Genomic DNA, 20,997 nt, shown 5'->3' with positions numbered 1-20,997 from the left:
GTGGCCAGACTGTCCTGGGCACAGTGGGAGCATAAGTTTCCCCACATTCACCCTATGGCCTTGTCTTCTCCACACCACTGCTTCCTTTGCAGCCTGAAACACACGTATGATTGAGAGGTAATAATGCCTAAATGTTTACTGATCTGAAACATTGCTCCTGACAGCCTCTGTCCAGCCCTACCAATTCTGAGTTCAATATAATTTAGGGTTAATGAGAAAGGTCCTACTTCTTAGTTCCTTCAACTCTGCCCCAAGCACACAGAACAGAGTATTTTGAGATTTGAGGCATCCATTCTAATATGCATAGGCAGGACACATTTGATAAAATACCTGATTTTTGCATAACCTGCCTTTTAAAGACTATCTCAGGGGCTTTACAGGTACATTATGGGCCACTAGTGACCCAAGAGCCATGCTCCATCCAAATTTCCATCTAAAGTGTGCCGAAGGGCCAAAATAGCAAGCCGGTCAGCTCACGGATGTATTTGGTTTGGTCGATGCCATGTTGTTGCAACTGTTGTTTGAATTGAATTTGAATGCCTCAAGCAAGGCAGGCATTCCTCGTTTTCCCCTGACTCCCCACTTCTGTCCAACCTGCCCGTTTCATACATTCATTTCCATTACCTACCTAGTCCCTGCAGATGACTGAGTGGGCCCTGCATCAGCCAGGTGCCAAAAATGAGTAGTTGACACACCCTCCACTGAGGAGAAGGGTTGGGGGACTCCTCAGCTTCCCCTCACTCCCAGCCCTACACCCTGCTTAGGGGAAGCACTTGTATAAAAAGGAATCTGCAGAACCCAGGACTGGCAGCCTGGGGACAGTACCTTCACATTTATGAACACAGATAGATACATACACATATATACATGCATATGCAGTCTAGCCACGAAAATATACTGGAAACAGGCGACTCCAGGGAAGGCCACTGGCTGGTGTGGGGGAGACATAACTTTCACCGAACAGAAAAATGTCTCTGAACTTTTTGACATGTGTATCATTGTATGAGTGACCTGTCATTCATTCCCAGACCCCTAAGAACCTGCATGGAGTGCTTTCTCCCAGCTGTAAAACCTCACCTTAGATTTTAGGGTGCAGCTCAAATGGTTCCTTTTCTCTGTCATCTTTCTCAATCCTCCCAGTCAAAAGAAATCCCTTCTCTGTGCCCCCCGTCGGCTTGTGTCGGATCTCCTTTGCCACAATGCTCTAGCCTGCCCCACCCTGCCCCACTGCTCTCCCCAGTTTGTGGCTGCCCGTGATGCTGCTTTTCACCTAATTAACCTGTAAAAAGATAAGCAGATGAGGTGTCCCCTCTGGGATCCTTTTTCTCCCCCCTAGGTCCTCTCATGCCCTGGGCACGTACTGCTGCCCAACAGATCTTTCTATCATAATGGAAATGTTCCCTACCTGTGCTGTCCAGATATACTAGCTGCTGACCACATGTGAACACTGAGCAGTCGAAATGTGGGTGGTGTGACTCAGCAACTGAATTTTTTATTTCATTTAAATTTAACTTAAATAGTGACACCTGGATAGGGGCAACCATGTTGTATAGCTCAGTCCTAGAGCTTTCTTCCTAGAGGGACAGCCTCACCAGCTGAACACCAAGCACGTTTAATTTTCAAACAATGAAAGCAGGGCCACAAAGTACGTGTTTCTAAAGTACAAATTCAGTTTATTCATCTGTTTACGACACAGTACACAGGAGGCAAAGTGTTTCACATCATAGACTTCACTTCCAGCTCCTTGGAATGTTCATTTCTTTGGCTTACAGGAGAGACTAGACAGGAAGGCCAGGCAATGCTTAGGCAACTAAAATGAGGTTGGGGGCAATGCTAATGTCACCCTCACAGGGACTGTTAGTCGCAAGCTGGTTTTCTAGACCTGTTAGCTGGAAGCATGGCGAGCACCATTTCCGGACGCTCAGGCTGTGTCGGGCTTCAGTCGTCTCCACCACACAGGTACAGCAGCGCTTTCTGGTAGTCACCCTTAGTGTCTTGCTACAAATGGCCCAGGAGAAAAAAAGAAATGCGGTATCAGAAAAAAGCCCAGACTCCTCAATAACACAGAAGTAGCCTCAACGCCCAGTGAAGCCTCTCCCACGACAAAGAGAAGACTCTTCAGCAGACCTGCCCTGACACAAAGGCCTGGAAGGCCACATGGAAACCACTGCGAGGGAAGCCTCTGGGAGTGTGGTCGGAGGAGGTGCTGGGGAAGACATTCAAGTCTCCTTAGGACTGTGGGGTGGAGGGAGTGCAAGGTGCTGACGGTTGACCCGGGTTAGCGACCAGGGCTGTTCTTACTGCAGCAAGGTCCTACAAGCACCCCAACTTTCCTCTCTCGTCCTCGCCTTTCCACAGAGAACAGGGTATTTCCCTAGCTCACTCTGCTATTTCCTGCATTATTAAGGTCAAGTGGAAAGAAGCTGATGAGGTGAGGAACAATTACTAAGAGTCTAACTGGTCCTTTGACTTTAAACATGTGCCCTAATAAAACCTGGCTATAAAAAACCCAGCTCTAACTTCATCCTTGGTAACCATGGACATGCCTTTGGACGTCTGAGGAACTGTTAGAAAGCAGAATTGCAATGGCTGTCTGAAATCCACACGGTGGTACCACTGTGAATGCGATCACTTCCTTACATGCAAATGTGACATCACGCCAAGACAGACAGAGGCTAAACTGATTGGAGAGATGGGAGTTCTGAGTAACTGAAAGTTGTCAGGCCTATCCCAGAGGATTTTTCAAGGAATAAATGCATAATAAAAGTAAAATGTAATTGTTCTTCCAAGTTCTCTGGGATATCAGCAAGCCTTGCAGGACCATCGTCATGAACACCAATGATCACTGTAGGGTAACAGATGTGAAAAATATAAAACATCTGCCTGATTCTACAAAGTCCAGGACAAATCAAAAATGTGCTTTCAAAATAAATCCCTGATAACTGATGACTAGTATCTCTTCCCCAGAGAGTTAGAAAACAAAATCACCATTGTGTCATCATTCTGCCAGGCCACCTGCCGGGGCCCGGAGTGCTCAGGACAGCAGGGCAGGCTGATGCCGCACCTCGGACTTACCTGGATGTAATAGTACAGGGACTTGCCGTACTTTCTCTTGAATTCAGACCTAATTTTCAACATATCCACTTCACTGCGGGAGACCATGATTCTGATCAGGACCTTATCTCGAGTCCCCTTGCCCTGGAAATCAAGTTCATATTCCAAGTTACATTCGCTGAGAATGTTATCATTAAAGAAAGAGTCTACAGCCTGAGCATTCCTGATCTGAAAATCTGAAATCTAAAATGCTCCAAAATCCAAAATTTTTTCAGTGCCGACATGATGCCACAAGGAAAAATTCCACATATAGACACTTAACACAAACTGTTTCATGCATAAAATTATCAAAAGCGTTGTATAAAATTACCTTTAGGCTATGCATGTAAGGTCTATATAAAACATAAATGAATCTCAAGTTTAGACTTGGGTCCCATCCCTAAAATATTTCATTATATATATGCAAATATTCCAAAATCAAAAATAAATCTGAAATCCAAAACATTCCTGGCCAAGCATTTTGGATAAGGGATATTAGGGCACAGTGTACACTGCCTGGGTGATAAGTACACCAAAATCTCAAAAAGCACCACTAAAGAACTTATTCTTTAAAGAACACCACTTGTTCCCCCAAAAACCTATGTAAGAAAGACAGAGAGAGAGAGAGAGAAAGAAAAAGAGAAGGGAGGGAGGGAGGGAAGGAGGGAGGGCGGAGAAGGCAGGGAGGAAGGGAGGGAGGAAGGAAGAAAGGAGAGGGAGGGAGGGAGGGGAAGGCAGGCAGGGAGGGAGGGAGGAAGGAAGGAGAGGGAGGGAGGGGGGAAGGCAGGGAGGAAGGAAGGAAGGAAGGAGAGAGAGGGAGGGAGGGAGAAAGGAGAGGAGAGGAGAGGAGAGGGAAAGGCAGGGAGGAAGGGAGGGAGGAAGGAAGAAAGGAGAGGGAGGGAGGGAGGGGAAGGCAGGCAGGGAGGGAGGGAGGAAGGAAGGAGAGGGAGGGAGGGGGGAAGGCAGGGAGGAAGGAAGGAAGGAAGGAGAGAGAGGGAGGGAGGGAGAAAGGAGAGGAGAGGAGAGGAGAGGGAAAGGCAGGGAGGAAGGGAGGAAAAAAGAAAGAAAAAAAAAGACAAGAAAACAAAGAAAAGCATCTGGGAATTCCAAACACACCAGGCTGTAGTCAGCACAGACTCCCACTCTATGCCATCATTCAATAAATATATACTGAGCACCGACTACTACAAGGCTTAGTTCAAGCAGTCTGAGTCTCCATATGTAACAAGAGGTTCCTGACTCCTGCAGGCTTAGAGGGGATATGCCAACACATTTCTATCATCACTCTGTGCCATTCTGAATGATATGTGCAATAAAGACCACTGAGTTTACTTCTAGAGCATCCGACCAAAGGCACCAAGGGGTGCTATTTGATACAGAACTCAAAGACAGATGGCAGAGGCAGTGCAGACAAGGGAGATGTACCAGAAGGAAAATGCAAAAGCCTAGAAGCCAGAAAACACATGGCACATTTGAGGTGTAGAAAATGGGATGGGTCTATGGGAAGAGGTGGTCTGTTTAGGGGAGAGTTGTGGGGCTGTCTTTGGGGTCTGACAGACCCAGGTTCAAATCTTGCTGTGTAACTTCAAGCAGGCTGAGGTATTCTGAGCTCTGTCTCCGCATTTATAAAGAAGATAATCATATCAGCCTCAGAGGTTGTTTTGCAATGATTTAAGGTAAGGTAGTAGCACATGTCTACTACATAGTGGGTGCTTAATAATCGCTCCCTTCCTCGCTTGTCTTGACTCTGGGGGTAGCAGGAAGAAATCACTGAGAAACCCAAGTAGGGATCAGACACGACTACCATGTCGCGTTTTCTCTCTCCCATGGCGCTTTACTTTCTGCCTGTACACAAACACATGTTCAAGCAGCTGAGAGAGAGAAGACGGATTTGTGGTTCTCTCACCTGTCAAACACAACCATAGCTGACTAGTGTATTCCTGCATCCAGACAGTGAGGATCCCTTCCGCCATCCATGAGTCAAGGAGACTCAATCTGGGGCCCAAAAGAAGAAAAGCTGAGTGTGGAAACACAGCTCTCTCAGCCAGCTGCCCTTACCTTCATGGAGTCATACAGCCGGTCAGCAAAATACAGGGGTTTGTTCTGAATGCACTGGACTGTGGAGAGAAGAAAGGGAGTCAGGGCTGCAGCTGCTCTGGTCTCTCCTCTACCAGTGAGAGAGGATGCCCTGACCCTGGGCCAGAAACCAGAAGTGACTTGATGCAATGCAAACGGGCTGCAAAAGGGAACAGGCTAAGGGAAATGTAGAAATCCTCTACAATACTAAGTTCCACCACAGTTTTAAACCAGGGGACTCTGAGACCTGCAGAATCCAAGTGCATATGTGAGTTTCCACAACACACCCCTCTCTTCTGTTTTCTTACTCCTCCCTGGCAACAATCTGTTACCAATTTAGGCCTTTCTTCAGTTTTATATTCTTAAATCTATACAATTAAGACTGTAAAACTATCCAAAGCATGCATAGAAGCCACACCTCCCAAACACACTTGGATTAAGAGGATGGCCATCTGTCACTTCTGCTCTGGTAGATGATGTCTACCAGGAATGGGGGCCACATTCACTTACCCAGGTTCAGGAAAGCATTTTCCAGGTCTCCTTTAACCTCTTTCCTGATGCTCTCCAACATGTCGTAAGGGCTGTAGCTCTTGTACCTATCAAATACTGAGGAAAAACAACAAAGAATTATCAGATCAGAGCCACTAGTCAAAGCTGTCAGTGATCACCCACCTAGTTTTATGCACCATGATTTTTTTAAAAACTGAGGATGATCACAGCATCCTAGGATCTTAGAGGTTGCCATGGTGACCACAGCCAACATTGGTCAACTTTGTCCTGGAGCAGCCATGCCATGCACCTGAATGGCACTGCCCAGGCCACATATTTGGACCATCTCCATCTCCCCTGAGTGGAACCTATTTCCATCCGAAAACCACGGGAAACAGTATAGAGCATGCAGCAAAGTCCACTACTTCAACAAATAATGGCAAGATAAAAGGACCATCAAACAAGAAGGAGCTGCAGAATAAAGCACCAAATGCAGAAACTATTTGCAAGAGAAAAGAATCCAGAATGGGAGAGAAAGGTGAATGTACTTGGTGAGGGAAAAATGGGTGAGCCTATGAGAGTGCCAAGTGGAGAGAGAACCTCATTCTGGCAGACTCCATCCCAACATGGACATCCACCCAGCCGCCCCAGCCAGAGCCCCAAGACACTGAGACCCCCTCAGCACAGTGCTCACCTTTCTGGAGGTGGGGCACGCTCCGCTCGGTCATGATGCTGATCCACTTGGGAACATCAGTTCCTTTCCTCTTCACTCCAGCGTCATAGAGATCCTACGAGTACAACCAACCAGGAAAAGTTAACTATACAACGCAGTGTAAGGTCATAAAAAATGTCACGCAAAAAAAAAAAAAAAGCTACACATTCAAAATGCCAAACAAGGAAGAATGATTATACTGCAGACACGGGCAGAGACCTACTATTTAGGTCAAAAGTCTTAATCACAAGCAGTCTTCCTTAGGCACAGATGGATACCACATGAGACTGCAGATAGTTCATGAGGTCTGTGCTGTACAATCTCCTTCCTTGAATAAGAAAGGAGGGACCGGGCCGGGCGCGGTGGCTCAAGCCTGTAATCCCAGCACTTTGGGAGGCTGAGGCGGGCGGATCACGAGGTCAGGAGATCGAGACCATCCTGGCTAACACAGTGAAACCCCGTCTCTACTAAAAAAAAATACAAAAAACTAGCCGGGCGAGGTGGCGGGCACCTGTAGTCCCAGCTACTCGGGAGGCTGAGGCAGGAGAATGGCGTAAACCCAGGAGGCGGAGCTTGCAGTGAGCTGAAATCCGGCCACTGCACTCCAGCCCGGGCGACAGAGGGAGACTCCGTCTCAAAAAAAAAAAAAAAAGGAAGGAGGGACCAAGAGCTGGTATTCATATAAAGAAGGTCAAGTAAATGTTCATTAACACATCTGGCCCTCCTCCCTTTGGGCACATTTAGGGGAAGATAAGCTAGCAGATGTTTACTGGATGGCTACCGTCCAGGCTCCCATTCTCAAGCTTTTCAGAGACTCAGGGAATGATGGAGCTGGAAAAGGAGCCCATCTCGTCTCATTTTCAGTTTCTGGAAAATTTAGGGGCTACAAGTAGCCCTAACAATGGCAGGAAGGGCAAGAGGAAGAAAGACTTATGCAAGGGTAGATATTCATTCCGTGATCTTCCACCATCTGGGAATTGCAAAACCCAAGTCCTATTACTTTATTTAAAACCCTTCTCTACTACCTGCTAGAAGTGCTGTGTGGAATATATTGAACTGTAAAACTAATGTGAATTTAAATTAATTTTTTTCTGCAGCTTTTATGACTTACTGTGAGATAACTGTTGACCCTCTAAGTAAGGAATATAGTTCATAGCAGTCTGAATAAGCTTAACAAATAGTTCTCAGAGATTATGGAACTGGAACTGGCAAAAGTTTTACTCAGCCAGAAAAGGATAGGTCTCTGCTGGTCTCCCTTTCTGCCCACCAACAATGGAGCAGTAAGCCATCCTGTCCCTGGCTGTGTCTTCTCCACCTTCTTCTGCTTCCCACCTGCCTGCCTGATTGGTGTGCACAGCCACATTACACTCTGCAGAAATTGGCGCTTCCATACAAGCAAAGCCTGAATGAGCATATGTGAGTCAGTATTGATTCTGTAAGTAATGCCAGCATTATAAAAGAATATCTTCTAATAAGCAATGCTCTCAGACTACAGTGGGTTTAAAATACGGCCAGAAATTCTTTGACATTCCTCCCTTCCAAAGGAGGAGCCTAATCCCCTCCCACTAAGTGTGGGCTAGACTCAGTGACTCACTTTTAATGAAAAGAGTATGACAGCAGTGCAAGGTGGGACTCCTGAGATTAGGTCATAAAACACGCTGTGGCTTCCTCTTTGTGAACTGCTTGCTCTGGGGAAATCCGGCTGCCATGTTGTGAGGACACTCAAACAACCCGGTGGAGAGGTTTCTGTGGAGCCATTCTAAGGTCTCCCACCAACGGTCATGTGAGTGCACCATCCTGGAAGCAGATTCCTTTGACCCAGTCAAGCCCTCAGATGACTGCAGCCCCGCAACATTTCGTCTGCAACCTCAGAAGAGACCCTGAGCCAGAACCACTGGGCTAAGCCACTCCTCAATTCCTGACACACAGAAACTGAGAAATAATACATGTTTGTTGTTTTAAGCCACAGAGTTTGGGAGTTATTTGTTACAGAGAGTTAAATTACTGTATAGACTATCCAGACACTTACCAGAAAACAAAAACTCAAACGGAAAGCTCAGTACTTACCCGGGCATCTTGGTCAATCAGTTCATAGTCAATGACAGAGCCATCTTCTGCTCTTCTACCCTATGGGGGGAAAAAAAAAAAAAAAGAACTTCATATCCATTTCTTTTTGTATTCTAAAACTGAAAATGTTTTCTCCCCAGTCCATGTAAGCCATTACTTCATTTAATAAGTAAGTATCCACCTAAGATTTTCCTTACTTTGAAACCTAGACAGGGCCGGGCGTGGTGGCTCATGCCTGTAATCCTAGCACTTTGGGAGGCCAAGGCGGGTGGATAATGAGGTCAGGAGATCGAGACCATCTTGGTTAACACAGTGTAACCCCGTCTCTACTAAATTAGCCGGGCATGGTGGCACATGCCTGTAGTCCCAGCGACTCAGGAGGCGGAGGCAGGAGAACCACTTGAACCAGGGAGGCGGGGGTTGCAGTGATCCAAGATCGTGCCACTGCACTCCAGCCCTGGTGACAGAGTGAGACTCTGTCTTAAAAAAAAAAAAAAGAAAAAGAAACCTAGACCAACCAAGGAGTGGTAAAATCCTTGAGCAAGGAAGTGGGGGCTGTGCCTTGCCATCAACAACCCCCTCCTTGGTACCTGGTCCTGGCCTACACACCTTATAGACATCCCTGTCCCCATCCCCCACAAAAAGCTGATGAGATTTAGCTCTTTCCCACAGAGAGCTGGCGATGCAGATGGAGGAATATGCAGACACAGATGTACAGCGGCCCGGGAACCTGAGGCACTAGGAAGACACAAAATGCAGGAGGAGGAAGAACTCTCAGAGAGCAGAGTCAGCAAAGAGTGTGAACAATGGGCCCGGGCTTAAGCTGAAACTTAATCAGAGGCAGCTAGCCAAGCGGAGAGGGACAGCCAGCCGGTACACCAGGGATGGCACAGCACACTCCCGGGTAAGTAAGGAGCTGCCCTGTCAGAGCAGAGCTGAGCAGGAGAGAATGTGAGCAAAGAAGATGCAGGGAGGGTTTAAGAGGACCTTTCACAGCAGTTAGGAGTTTAAATTTGATGCAGCAGAAATGGGGTTTGAACAGGGGAGTAAAACGGTGAAAGTGTATTTCACAGAGATCCATGGATGGTGGTACATGGGGCAGGTGGTAGCGAAGAGAGGAGAGGCAGGGAGAATGCCTTAGGAGCTGTTGCAGTAATGGAGATGTGAGTGGCCAGATGCACTATCTGTCATTTGTCATCAGGGTTCCCAGGGTCTCTCATCCCTCCCCTGGCACATAAGCACTAAGCTGCACACTGGCCAGAACTAGGGAGTCACAGGGGAAGTGCCCCTTCCTCCATGTTAATGTGTTAATACTAGCAATCAGCTCCACAAAGACAATTCCACTCCAGACAAAGGACTATATGGGCAAATTCTTCCATGAAAAGTGAACGCAGAAAAAAGAAACCAGAAGGTCACTTCCCACTGGGTCCTGCATGACCACAGACAGAGGCAAAGTGACCTTCCCTAAGTCACACGGCCAAGGCTCTGGCACATAAATCCAGGCCAGGACTTGAGAGCCGCCCATCCCTCCTCTGGCTCCCAAAGTCCACTTGTCCATGAGGTTTTGCAGGATAAGAAATCCTATTATACAAAATTGACAACTCTGCAGTGACAGTGCAAACCCACTTTCGAAAACGCAGCTGAATTTCTGATGCAGGCACAGGGGACTTAGTTAATTCACTCCAAGTATAAAATGAGGTATGTGACATGACTTGGGAGGAAGCAAGGGCAAAGAAAGAAACTGGGAAACCAACCTTTGCCAGGGCAACCATCAGCTTGCGGAAGTCACCAGATGTGTCCGAAATAATGTCCTTCTCCAAATCAGTCTTGTACACTTGGAGGAAAATACATCTGGTTTTATGCTTTCTGCCTGTGTAGCCAACCACCCACCCCAATCTCCCCATTTCCCACTAAGACTCTGAAAAAAAGAACAGCTATGTCAGCTGGACATACCCATTCTTCTTGACCCCAAACAGAGGAAGGGTTCACTAGAATGATTTTCACCCTCATGAAATCAGAGCCAGAGTTATTATCCATGACAGGGGGCAGCAGGGCTAGATCAAATCAGGGATCCTCAACTTTGATCGGCGACCTCTTGTGTAGTTTAAATACTGGCTCCCAGCCCTCCTGACTGTGAATACTTGTTTTGAACATCAAAAAAATTGGAGGTCTACACACGCACACACACAATTGTGCTTTACTGTCCACTGAGAAAATGCACAATGGCAAAAACTACTAAGAATTAAACAATGCTTTTGAATGAAATTATATTTCAATATTCAAAATAGCATCTATATTGAAATACAGTAGCTAGAGAAGAACTGTAATGTTCCTAATATTAAAAAAAAAAAATGTGTGAGGTGATGGATACCCCAATTACCCTGACTTGGTAATTCCATATTATATATATGTACCAAAATATCCCATGTACCCCCAAAATATGTACAATTATGATATATCAACTTTAAAAAGTAAAAGAAAAGAGAAATGCAGTAGCAATGTAAAGTTGCATTGTTTATTCCACTCATAGCCTTCTATACTGCTTAGTGTACACAGGTCCACATGGGTCTCTTGCTGTAATTCTTCAATTATCCACAGTCCAGAGTTGGCAACCTCTTGAGCAGAGACTGAACAGCACCCAGTAAATGGAATCCATATATAATACTTGCTACTTCTCCTCATCAGATTTTTAATAATAAATTTTGTTTTCTCTTCTTTCCCTCCTGTTTACCCTTCTTCTAACACAGAAGTTCTAGCAGAATGTAATAATCAAACTGCAGGCAATGAGGAGGTGAAGGAGAACAACTTGGACCACAGCCAACCTCGCCTGCATGGTCAAGGTGGCAGGTGCTTCTGTACATCAATAATCCAGGCATCTTAGCCCGAACACTAGCCCCAGCGGCCATGATACAGTCACATAAATTGGGCTGAGAGGATGAATCACAGAAATCAAGCTACTCACTTTCCTTGTAGACTCTGTTAATTTCCTGCAGCTCCTGGTTGGTTCTGGAGCAGATGATCTCAATGAGAGAGTCCTCATCGGTTCCCAGTCCCTGTGAACCAGGAAACAGGAACATCAGCAGGGAAAGGGTTCCCCACCGTTAGCCTACTTCTCTGATCTCCACCAAGTAAATCGCAAACATGGGTTGGGTCTGTTAGCATCCTGCTTTCTACATTCCTACTGAAGAATCCATACTCTATCCTTTAGCACAAAGTAATGGTATTTTCTATTCCTTTAAAAAATGCTTCACCAGAGCACAAGATGGTGGAATTGGCATGTTTGAATTCAACTGTTAATACGTTTTGTTTTTTAAAATAGTGAATAGGGGCCAAGCGCCATGGCTCATGCCTGTAATCCCAGCATTTTGGGAGGCCGAGGTGGGTGGATCACAAGGTCAGGAAATCAAGACCATCCTGACTAACACGGTGAAACCCCATCTCTACTAAAAATACAAAAAATTAGCCGGGCATGGTGGCAGGCGACTACTAAGTCTCAGCTACTCTGGGAGGCTGAGGCAGGAGAATGGCGTGAACCCGGGAGGTGGAGCTTACAGTGAGCTGAGATCGCACCACTGCACTCCAACCTAGGTGACAGAATAAGACTCTATCTCAAAAAAAAAAAAAAAAAAAAAAAGGAGTGACTAGGAAGAGGCAGCAATAGAATATGCCAAAATGTTAAAAGTGGTAATTGCCATTTGCTGTGGGTATATACAGTAACTTTTTCTTACTATTATTTTTCACTTTCTACAATAACCACCCACTATTTAAACAGATGAGAATTTTCTTCGTTAAACAATTCTTCTTCCTAATTTAAAATAAAAGAATAGAGAAATTTTATGTTGTCACTTGCAGCCAGCATTGTTAGAGTAAGTCTTTTTACCAGGCAAAGGTATAGTTAAGAAAAAATTTTTAGCTTCACCACTTTGAAATGTAAAATTGGGTTAATGTTAAAAATTTCATTCTTGTCCTTCCATTTTCGCTTGATAATTATGCACTCTTCAGGCATTTTAGGGAAGCAAAAAGAAATAATGAAGTGCCAAATAAACCTAGACACCAACACTTTATTAAGGAGTAAGAATTTGATGGGTGATGTATTCAAATTTAATATATACACTTTTGAGCATGTCAGATAGCTTGAAAGGACTCTGAAACATGTATTTCAAAGCTGGCTTCATGATCAAAGTCAAGATTTAATAATCAGGATTCTTTAATACTTGTCTTTCCGAATATGGAAATACCACTTTGAACTAAGTAGAATTACAACTGTTTAAAATGTAAATCAATTATAAGGTGTTAATACAATAAGAAACTTACTTATCCACATGAAAAGTGTGTCAGCTATTAATTAAACTTATTAGAGGTTATATGCCCCTGAAAAAGTAGTTTGTATAATATAAGTTAAGCCTCAGGTTAATGGTTAATTTTGAATCTTATTCTTCATCTAATCTTTGAGCCAATGGCTCTTCCTTCTGAGTTTTTAATCATGATTTGTAGAGGTTCCAGCAAAGCCAAAAATTCTCCCCTTGTTAGCAGAAAGTCCATACAGCATTCTATGCAAATGTTATTAAATGACTACTGAGCATCTTTGAATATTTTGAGGGGCAGTTGTTCAATCTCAAGGATGATAGAAATATCGTCTAAAAATAACACGCATTGGGAGAAATGTTATATCCTGACATTGTAGAATTGCAAGACAGGCAGAATAATATAAGATGTGTTTCCTTCCATCACTGATATACCAGTGGTAATATCTGATAATTCCAATCGTGTTTTTTATGTCTACACTCAAAGGTGACCTTGGCAATTTCCAAAGCCCGGCCCAAACTCTCCACAGACAGACTGTCCACAATTCCTATCACAAGGGCAAATTCTACTGTAACATATGGCAGATACTGCCACCGGTACTGCCAGAAGTCAAAACAGATTTTTTTTTTAAGCATAGTTCAGTTAATGTCACTTCAAGCTTTATGGATTTTGGAAGGGTACTCAACTGTGATAGCTAATGGAAGAGCTGGCACAGGGTCAAAGCTTCAGCAGTTAAAGCACCTTCCATTGGGCCCAATTACATAGATTACAACAGTGACTGACAGCTCAAAAAGGTCTGTTTCAAGTCACTAATACCTAGTAATAGATACCAGTAAAGCCACACGAATCACAACTAAATAGATTCTTGACGAAAATAAGATAAACTGATCTGAAGTGTTGATGGTCAGAAGAAACCTAGGAGAGGCTGACTCATCCCTGCCTCCAAAGGTCCACAGACTCGGTTTTCAGGAGTGCTATTTTTATCAACCAGGATCATGAAATGTTGTTGACATTTTATCATTCTTAATGATGTCTTTTCTGCAGTACAGCCTACTTAGGAAACTCAGACAAGTCCACTCAAATAAACTGAGCACAGCTTGGGCTAAGCTGAAGAACTGAAGGAAGAAAGAGACTTAACAACAAATCTTACAGCAGCCCTGAGCTATCAAGTCCGGGGCTCTGGAGATGCCCAGTGTCCAAAGCAGCCTCACTCTTGTGTTCTCTGGGGAAAGGATGACAACTGAACTGTGACATTAGCTCTGGTGACAGGCTTACAGCTCAGACTGTTCATAATTCAGGAGCAGTGGCATCAGAGAAAACACATTTAGACTCAGAATAAAAAATCAGACATATGGCTTCCCCCCTACAGTGCAGACTTTACCCACGTATATCAGCAGAGGGCAGTGTCGGACTGTTCAAATGCTGCAGACCCACACTACGAAAAGGGTCCAAGTGTGTTGCAGTAACATACATTTATGTGTGTACATCCATTGCATTTATATAAAACTTGATGTCGGCCAGGCACGATGGCTCACGCCTGTAATCCCAGCACTTTGGGAGGCCAAGGTGGGCAGATCACCTGAGGTCGGGAGTTCGAGACCAGCCTCACCAACATGGAGAAATCCCGTCTCTACTAAAAATACAAAATTAGCCAGGCGTGGTGGCACATGCCAGTAATCCCAGCTACTCGGGATGCTGAGGCAAGAGAATCACTTGAACCCGGGAAGCAGAGGTTGCAGTGAGCAGAGATCGTGCCATTGCACTCCAGCCTGGGCAACAAGAGCGAAACTCCGTCTCAAAAAACAAAACAAAACAAAAACTTGATGTTTTAGGTATGCACAAAGTTCAGGAGGTTTCCAATCTAGAATTTTTACTAAATTTAACCAAAAATTTCAGGTTCAAAAGAACTTTGCAAAAGAAAAACATAAAAGATAACGTGAGACTTCACACAGGTACAATTCAGATACGATTCATCATCTGAAATCACCCCTATGTGCCCTATGATGTTCTGATTCTGTCCGAATTTGAAACAAATGGTACTGACAGAATATGGGAGGAAGAAACACCCACGAAAGGATGGACAGAATTTGCAAGCTTCACTTAACAAAAGATGAGTTTTTTTTTTCTTGCCTTCATATCACAACATATCTTTTTAAAGAAGGAAGTGTAATCAAGGAAGTAGTTTTCCCAAATGGTATTCCAATTGCCCAGGTGCTGAGTAGTAGCAGCTGGTAACTGACTTCTCAGCATCATAAAATTTCTTTACAGTCTTAAAACAAGTAATTGAAATATTTTTGGTACAAATCCTGAGACGTATAACTTCAGTTCATTTTTTAAAAATGGTTCCAAATGAGAATTCAAGAAAACTGAAAATCACCAAATTACACTCAGAAAGCTGTAATTCACAAAATTAATAGCAGATTTGACAGAGATGACATCTCACATGCATTTACCTTCATGGAAGCTTTTAGCTCAGAAGCGTCATACTGAGCAGGTGTCTTCAATAGGCCCAAAATCACCGTCTCCAGGTGGCCAGATAAGGCTGACTTCAGTGCTGATGCAAGTTCCTTCAAGAAAACAGGCAATCATGAGGAAAATATTTATTTTACTTTAAAACTGGTGAGTAAAACAAAAGTAAAAGGGATCTTTTTGTGAAGCAGGTTGTGAGTCTTTGATCACTCTAGAGTCTTGGGTCAAACGCCCTCAACTGCATTCCCTTCAACAGACCCAGATCTCAGAAACATAAACATCAGGCTTTGCTTTAACGAAATTCCTTAAAATCCAAGTTAATTTTGCCTTCTTCCCCAGTCAATAAAAGGAAACTGGAGTTGTATGTGATTCCTTAGAAAGCTGTGAGAGTGCGGGCACTTTGCAATATGCTTGAAAGTGGTAACACGCCGTGGAAGGCAGGACACTTTCCGAGATCAAGGCCCCTGCTAAGAAGGAGGTGTTCGAGCAGACAGCCTCCTGGGAAGCAGATCTTGTGGCCTGCTGATATACTGTAAAAGACATGGGGGCAACCATTCCCGTGGCAGCTCCTCAAAGTCTCCAGAAGGAACCAGAGGCCCCAACACAGCTGGAAGTAAGGTCATGAAACTTTCCTATGCAAAACACTGTATCTAATACTGAGAAAATATCTCTTTGTCCTCACCAAACTGGGACGGTGTTTAATGGAAGCGATAGGAAACTAACACCTCCGAATTCGCCCCCTTGAATTTGCTGCTGCACATAATTTCTTAAGGCTTCCACTGTCACCATGAACACAAAAATTTAAGCCAGAGGTCTGGTCAGCACCCATGTATGTAGACAGACACCCCAACTCAATGTGGCTTTCAGCGATGCTTCCTCGGGCTAAACTTCCTACAAATCATGGCTGATGACTGAAACCTCCTACTGAAATAATGTTCTTCTTTTCACTTTTTCCTTTCTCTTCTCTCTCTTCTTTCTTTCTCTCCTTGCTTTCTAAGAGCACCCATGGCATCTACAAAACTTAGCCCCTAGAGGTACTTGCAGGATACAAGAGGTGATTTGCAGCCTGCTTCAGAGACAACCATCTTGAATCATTCGTGATGTCAAAAGTGTTAGAACTGACGTGGATCTTAGAAGCCATCTGGCCCAAGCCTTTTGCCACCCATTTCCTCCTGCTTCCCAATGTCTTGGGAACACACGGCACTTAGGAGAGGACTGTAAAAGCAATAGCTCCCAATTATAACACCAGTCTCCCAGTTTGGAACTTTGAGGTTAGGTAACTCCAAACTTAGCCTACCCTTGACACTCCCCTCTATCCATTCTCTATTCAAACCTCAAATAGCATTTGGGCACCTACTGACTTCTTCTACTTCTATTCTAAACTCTTTATGGGCGTTCAACTTCCTGTTTCTCACAATGTCCAGCACAGAGCTTTGCATTTAACAAAAACTAAACAAAAACTCCAGAAATGTATGATAAATAAAACATAACCATTCCCTGTAAGGAGAAGCCTCACATCTGGCGTCTGCTAGAACATGAAAGAATCGTAAAAGCAGCTGTCTCTCCCAGCTCCTCTCCGCTCTGCTAGCTGGGCCCAGGTTCTTCAAGCTCATCACCTGGGCAGCCGCAGCCCATATCCCTAAAGAACTGTGCAACACAAATCTTCCTTACTTCACAGACTTTCTTTATTTCACAAACGGCCGATTGCTTCACTTGAAACTATCTCAAGTAGTTTACATATCTGTTATAAAAGATACATAATTCTCCTTGGCCTAAGACTGAGAGTCAAGAATTAGAAGGATGGTGAGCTGTCCCCAGCACACAGCAAAGCCTGTGAGATCTTGGGACTTCATCGTAATTCTGGTAATATCTTCTCTCCAAGACGGTACATGGGAGCTTTGTTCTCCATATATCTAATCTAAAACCAAGATCTAGGTTTTGGGTGTGGTGGCTTATGACTGTAATCCCAGCAGTTTGGGAGGCGGAGGTGAATCATTTAAGTCCACATGGCAGAAGCTGCAGTAAGCTGAATCATACCACTGCAATCAAGCCTGGGTGACAGAGCAAGACTCTGTCTCAAAAAACAAAAAGATCCAGGCTTCTATGTTTGTGTGTACACACCCAAATGTATTCCAAGACCAGACTCTGTAAGTGACAGCTGAAAGATCAATTTTTGTGCATGCTGTCCAGAGATGAGCCTTCTGCTCCAATGGGAACTTGGCTCTAACCAGCTCACAGACCCTCTTGGGAAGCTGGAGAAATAAAGCACTCCCCTCTATGCCTCACTACAGAAGATTAATATATGTCTAGTGAAAGAAGAATTTTAATGCACATGAGATGAAAGAAGCCAAATGCTTTCCTATCTATGTCCTTTCCAACTGTTTAGAGTGTGGGGGATGGAAGTGTAGCAAGGCTTGACCTGCATCTCCCAGGACCCTGCTGGTCATGTCAATCCCAAGGGCAGAAATGTCTCTTATAGAATCCTTCCAGCTCACCTCCACTGTGGCTACGAGTGAAAGCCATAAGTCAGATGGGAGCTGCAGGAAGCCACACTTACTGCACTGTCCAAGAATAAATCAAATGCTTTTAATAGCAAGAAGTTAAAAATAAAGCAGCACATCCTTAAAAATAAAATTTCCTAAAACTGACAAAATAAAGGACGAACACACACTGGTTGTTTCTTAACCACTAGTGGACAAGCAAAGGGAAAAAGCACACAAAGACCCTTTAAATAGTAGGAGCATGGCATGTTGAAGATAGCTTTGCAGACCAAATGAACTACCAACTAAGCCCACTCACTGCAAAACGCTTAAGAACTCAAGTGTCTATTGTTTAAATGAGAGGAGCTTGTTAGGATCAATACTCAGTGGAGGCTAGCATCCTAAAATTAAATTAGAAACATCTTATCAAGAACCAGCAGAAGTCATAAAGATGAAACGGAGTTGCTACATGTAGAAAACTGAGCACAGTGCCTGGCCCAAAGTAAGCACTCAATAAATGGTGCCTGTTGCTGTCGTTCCCTATTCCTAACTTTCTATTCCCAGAAGTTCTCTCTCCAGGTAGCCTGGGTTGGAGGAGGGTACTGTCCTTATACAGGAGCTCCCAAGCACTCTAAAGCAAGCATGACCACCTGCGCTCTGCATCCTCTCAGATCAACGGTGGCATTAGATTCTCATAGAAGCACAAACTCTACTGTGAACTGCACATGCGAGGGATCTATGTTATACACTCCTTATGAGAATCTAATGCCTGATGACCTAAAGTAGAACGGTTTCATCCCAAAACCATCCCTCCCCATCCCATCTGTGGAAAAATTGTCTTCCACGAAACCGGTCCCTGGTGCCAAAAAGGTTGGGGACAGCTGCTCTAAAGGCCACACGTGTTTGTGTGTGTGTGTGCACACTGCACACACACACACATGTGCAGTGACTCTTACAAGGATTTAAAAAGAAAATCTTAGATATCCAATGGTCCCAGAAGTCTTTGCTCCTGAGAGCCACAATTCATGAAAAGAAAAAGCAATGTCTGAGGAAATAAAAATTCAACAAGAAATGCCCTCCATCCCTGGAACTGCCTGTACCTTTTTGGTCCTTCTCTGGTAGGCGAAGGCAATATCCTGTCTCTGTGCATTGCTGCGGTTGGTCAAAATGTTGACAATGGTGACCTCATCCACACCTACGGAAATACAAGTTGTTAATCGTTACTCAACCATATACTCTAGTATTTTGGGCTTACATAGAAGGTGTCAAGCAGAGTTTTTCAAACTGAAGTTTACATACAGTTTTTCAAACAGAAATACCAAGACACCAAGATTTGTTCCAGCTCTTTTGTCAGCATCCTCTACCCAATGTGTACACTCTTTCCTTTTTTTCCTGACAGCCTCAAACCTCAAGCTTACATGGACCTTTTAAATATCTGTGGTTTAACAACTATTTTATTCACAAATTGGTTTCTGGAATCAACAGTAGCAGGTGCGTATGTGGGGCTCTGGCAGTCAGATGGAACACAAAGATTTAGTAGGATTTTAAATGAAGGTCCCCAAATTGCCATTTAACTCGGGATTTAATAGAGAGTAACTGCAAACTGAATTAACAGAGATAATTATTTATATTTATTGCAGGATTATGGCTATATAAGCTGCTAGGTATAATTTCTATAATTATAAAAACTGTCATGACAAATGAGTCAGATTTAATATGGCAGTTGTATTTTCATAGCATAATTGATTAATGCAATCATACTTATTGAAGACAAAATTGTTTTGTAAGGAAAATAAACGTTCCACTGCTTTTAATCTTCAATAGGCAATTTTAATAATCAATTTTATAACTTTATTAAAAAGAATAAGTGTTTTAATCTAAATTAAATCTAAATTGGGAGTTTTGAAGTGCCACCAAAATATTTTAGTACCTATTTTAATTGGAACATGTGTATTTACAAAGATAAGCAATGCCTTCTGGTGTCTGAAAGTTTCCAATTTTATATCAGAAATACTCCTAACATGCCATTTAACTTAAGAAAGTACAGTTTGTAAATTCAGAATGTGAAAAGTCTCTCTCCTGATTATTAACTTTGTCTAATAAAAGAAAGAGTCTTTGCCATAACCATATAGGTAATTCTTGGGTGAGAGAGTAGAGTTGCTAAACCTACAAGGTCACTTGCAAACTACAAATGGCTTGGACTTGGCCTGAAGAAAATCAGAGGAGTCCTGAAGAAACAGAAAGGTCAAAACTGTAATGCTTGAGACAAAAACAAACAGCAGATTGAGAGAGGAAGTATTTTCAATTCTCAAGTGTGTCAGATCAAAAAGTATAAAGTTAGAATTTCTGGGTATAAAAATAAATAACTTTTTAAAATGTATCTGCTCATTTCAAAGCAAGTCCATATCAATATTCTGGCTATCTTAACTGTAGCATCTATAACTTTAGCTCTGATTTTTAGAGTAGCCAAGGTAAACATAGAAATCCAGTTGCTGGATATGAGATTCAGCTTCAAAGATGCTTATTTCAGCACTGTACATAATATTCAAAAGTAAAGTTAGGAAAAACACCTATGTCCAATAAAAGGCTGATTAAATGTTCCTTTTTCCATATAATGGGATACTATGCAGTCATTTTAAATGATGGCATAGAAGTATTAAATAATGTTGGAAAATATCCACAATATAGGCACTGTTTAAAAAAAAAAAGGTTGCAAAGCAGTATGCTCAGTATACTCTCATTTTTGTAAACTGTGTATGCATGTATAAGAAAATATCTAGACATCTCTACATCAAAATTTTAATAGTTATCATCTGAGTGTTGGGATTATATATAATTTTAAATTTTCTTTCTTTTGATTATCTGTACTTTCAAAGTTCACCATGATGACCATAAATGGGTTTTTTTAAATACCCAGCGAGTGGTAGGCAGTCATTGCTCTAGAATCAACTAGTGACTTCACTTCAAGGGAGGCCCCGTATACCTCTAAATACTTCAGTTAGAAGAAAACACAGTATGTATAATAATTAGGAATTACATCTATATAATTCTCTTCAGTTTCCAAACATCATAAGACAAGTTATCTTATTTAATCCTCATAACAACCAACTGGGGATAGTGACTTCTCTATTTCATAGGTGGAGGCTCTAAAGCTCAGAGTGACTGCAGCCTATCCCTGCATGTGTTGTGTGTGTAAACATTTGTTCTCCCGGGGTCTCAGCTTCTATACTGGCACAAGTAAGGGGGCTTGAACAATGACCCCCAAATTCTGCTTCCACAAAACACTAATGGATATATATATATATA

The 20,997-nt window shown here is 43.2% G+C and overlaps 1 protein-coding gene across 3 annotated transcripts in view; it reads right to left on the bottom strand.

The window, feature by feature from the left end:
- Positions 1 to 1,650: 1,650 nt before the first annotated feature.
- The window catches only part of ANXA2 (annexin A2), a 57,445-nt gene continuing 38,098 nt past the window's right edge, over positions 1,651 to 20,997 (bottom strand). For all 3 annotated transcript variants that reach the window (XM_011940476.1, XM_011940477.1, XM_011940478.1), the window contains 10 exons: positions 18,792 to 18,886; positions 15,196 to 15,309; positions 11,400 to 11,490; positions 10,192 to 10,271; positions 8,438 to 8,497; positions 6,353 to 6,446; positions 5,680 to 5,775; positions 5,152 to 5,210; positions 3,076 to 3,198; positions 1,651 to 1,998 (listed from right to left, as the gene is read on the bottom strand). In XM_011940476.1, coding sequence (XP_011795866.1) covers positions 1,939 to 1,998; positions 3,076 to 3,198; positions 5,152 to 5,210; positions 5,680 to 5,775; positions 6,353 to 6,446; positions 8,438 to 8,497; positions 10,192 to 10,271; positions 11,400 to 11,490; positions 15,196 to 15,309; positions 18,792 to 18,886 — 872 coding nt within the window. In that variant the 3' untranslated portion in view covers positions 1,651 to 1,938. The remainder of the gene's footprint in view (positions 1,999 to 3,075; positions 3,199 to 5,151; positions 5,211 to 5,679; positions 5,776 to 6,352; positions 6,447 to 8,437; positions 8,498 to 10,191; positions 10,272 to 11,399; positions 11,491 to 15,195; positions 15,310 to 18,791; positions 18,887 to 20,997) is intronic.

The sequence above is a fragment of the Colobus angolensis genome, unplaced genomic scaffold (assembly GCF_000951035.1).
Source record: "Colobus angolensis palliatus isolate OR3802 unplaced genomic scaffold, Cang.pa_1.0 Scaffold19, whole genome shotgun sequence".
In the NCBI taxonomy this organism is placed as follows: domain Eukaryota; kingdom Metazoa; phylum Chordata; class Mammalia; order Primates; family Cercopithecidae; genus Colobus; species Colobus angolensis.
The sequence above is the reverse complement of the archived record's forward strand: the minus strand, read 5'-3'. Positions and strand labels throughout refer to the sequence as shown.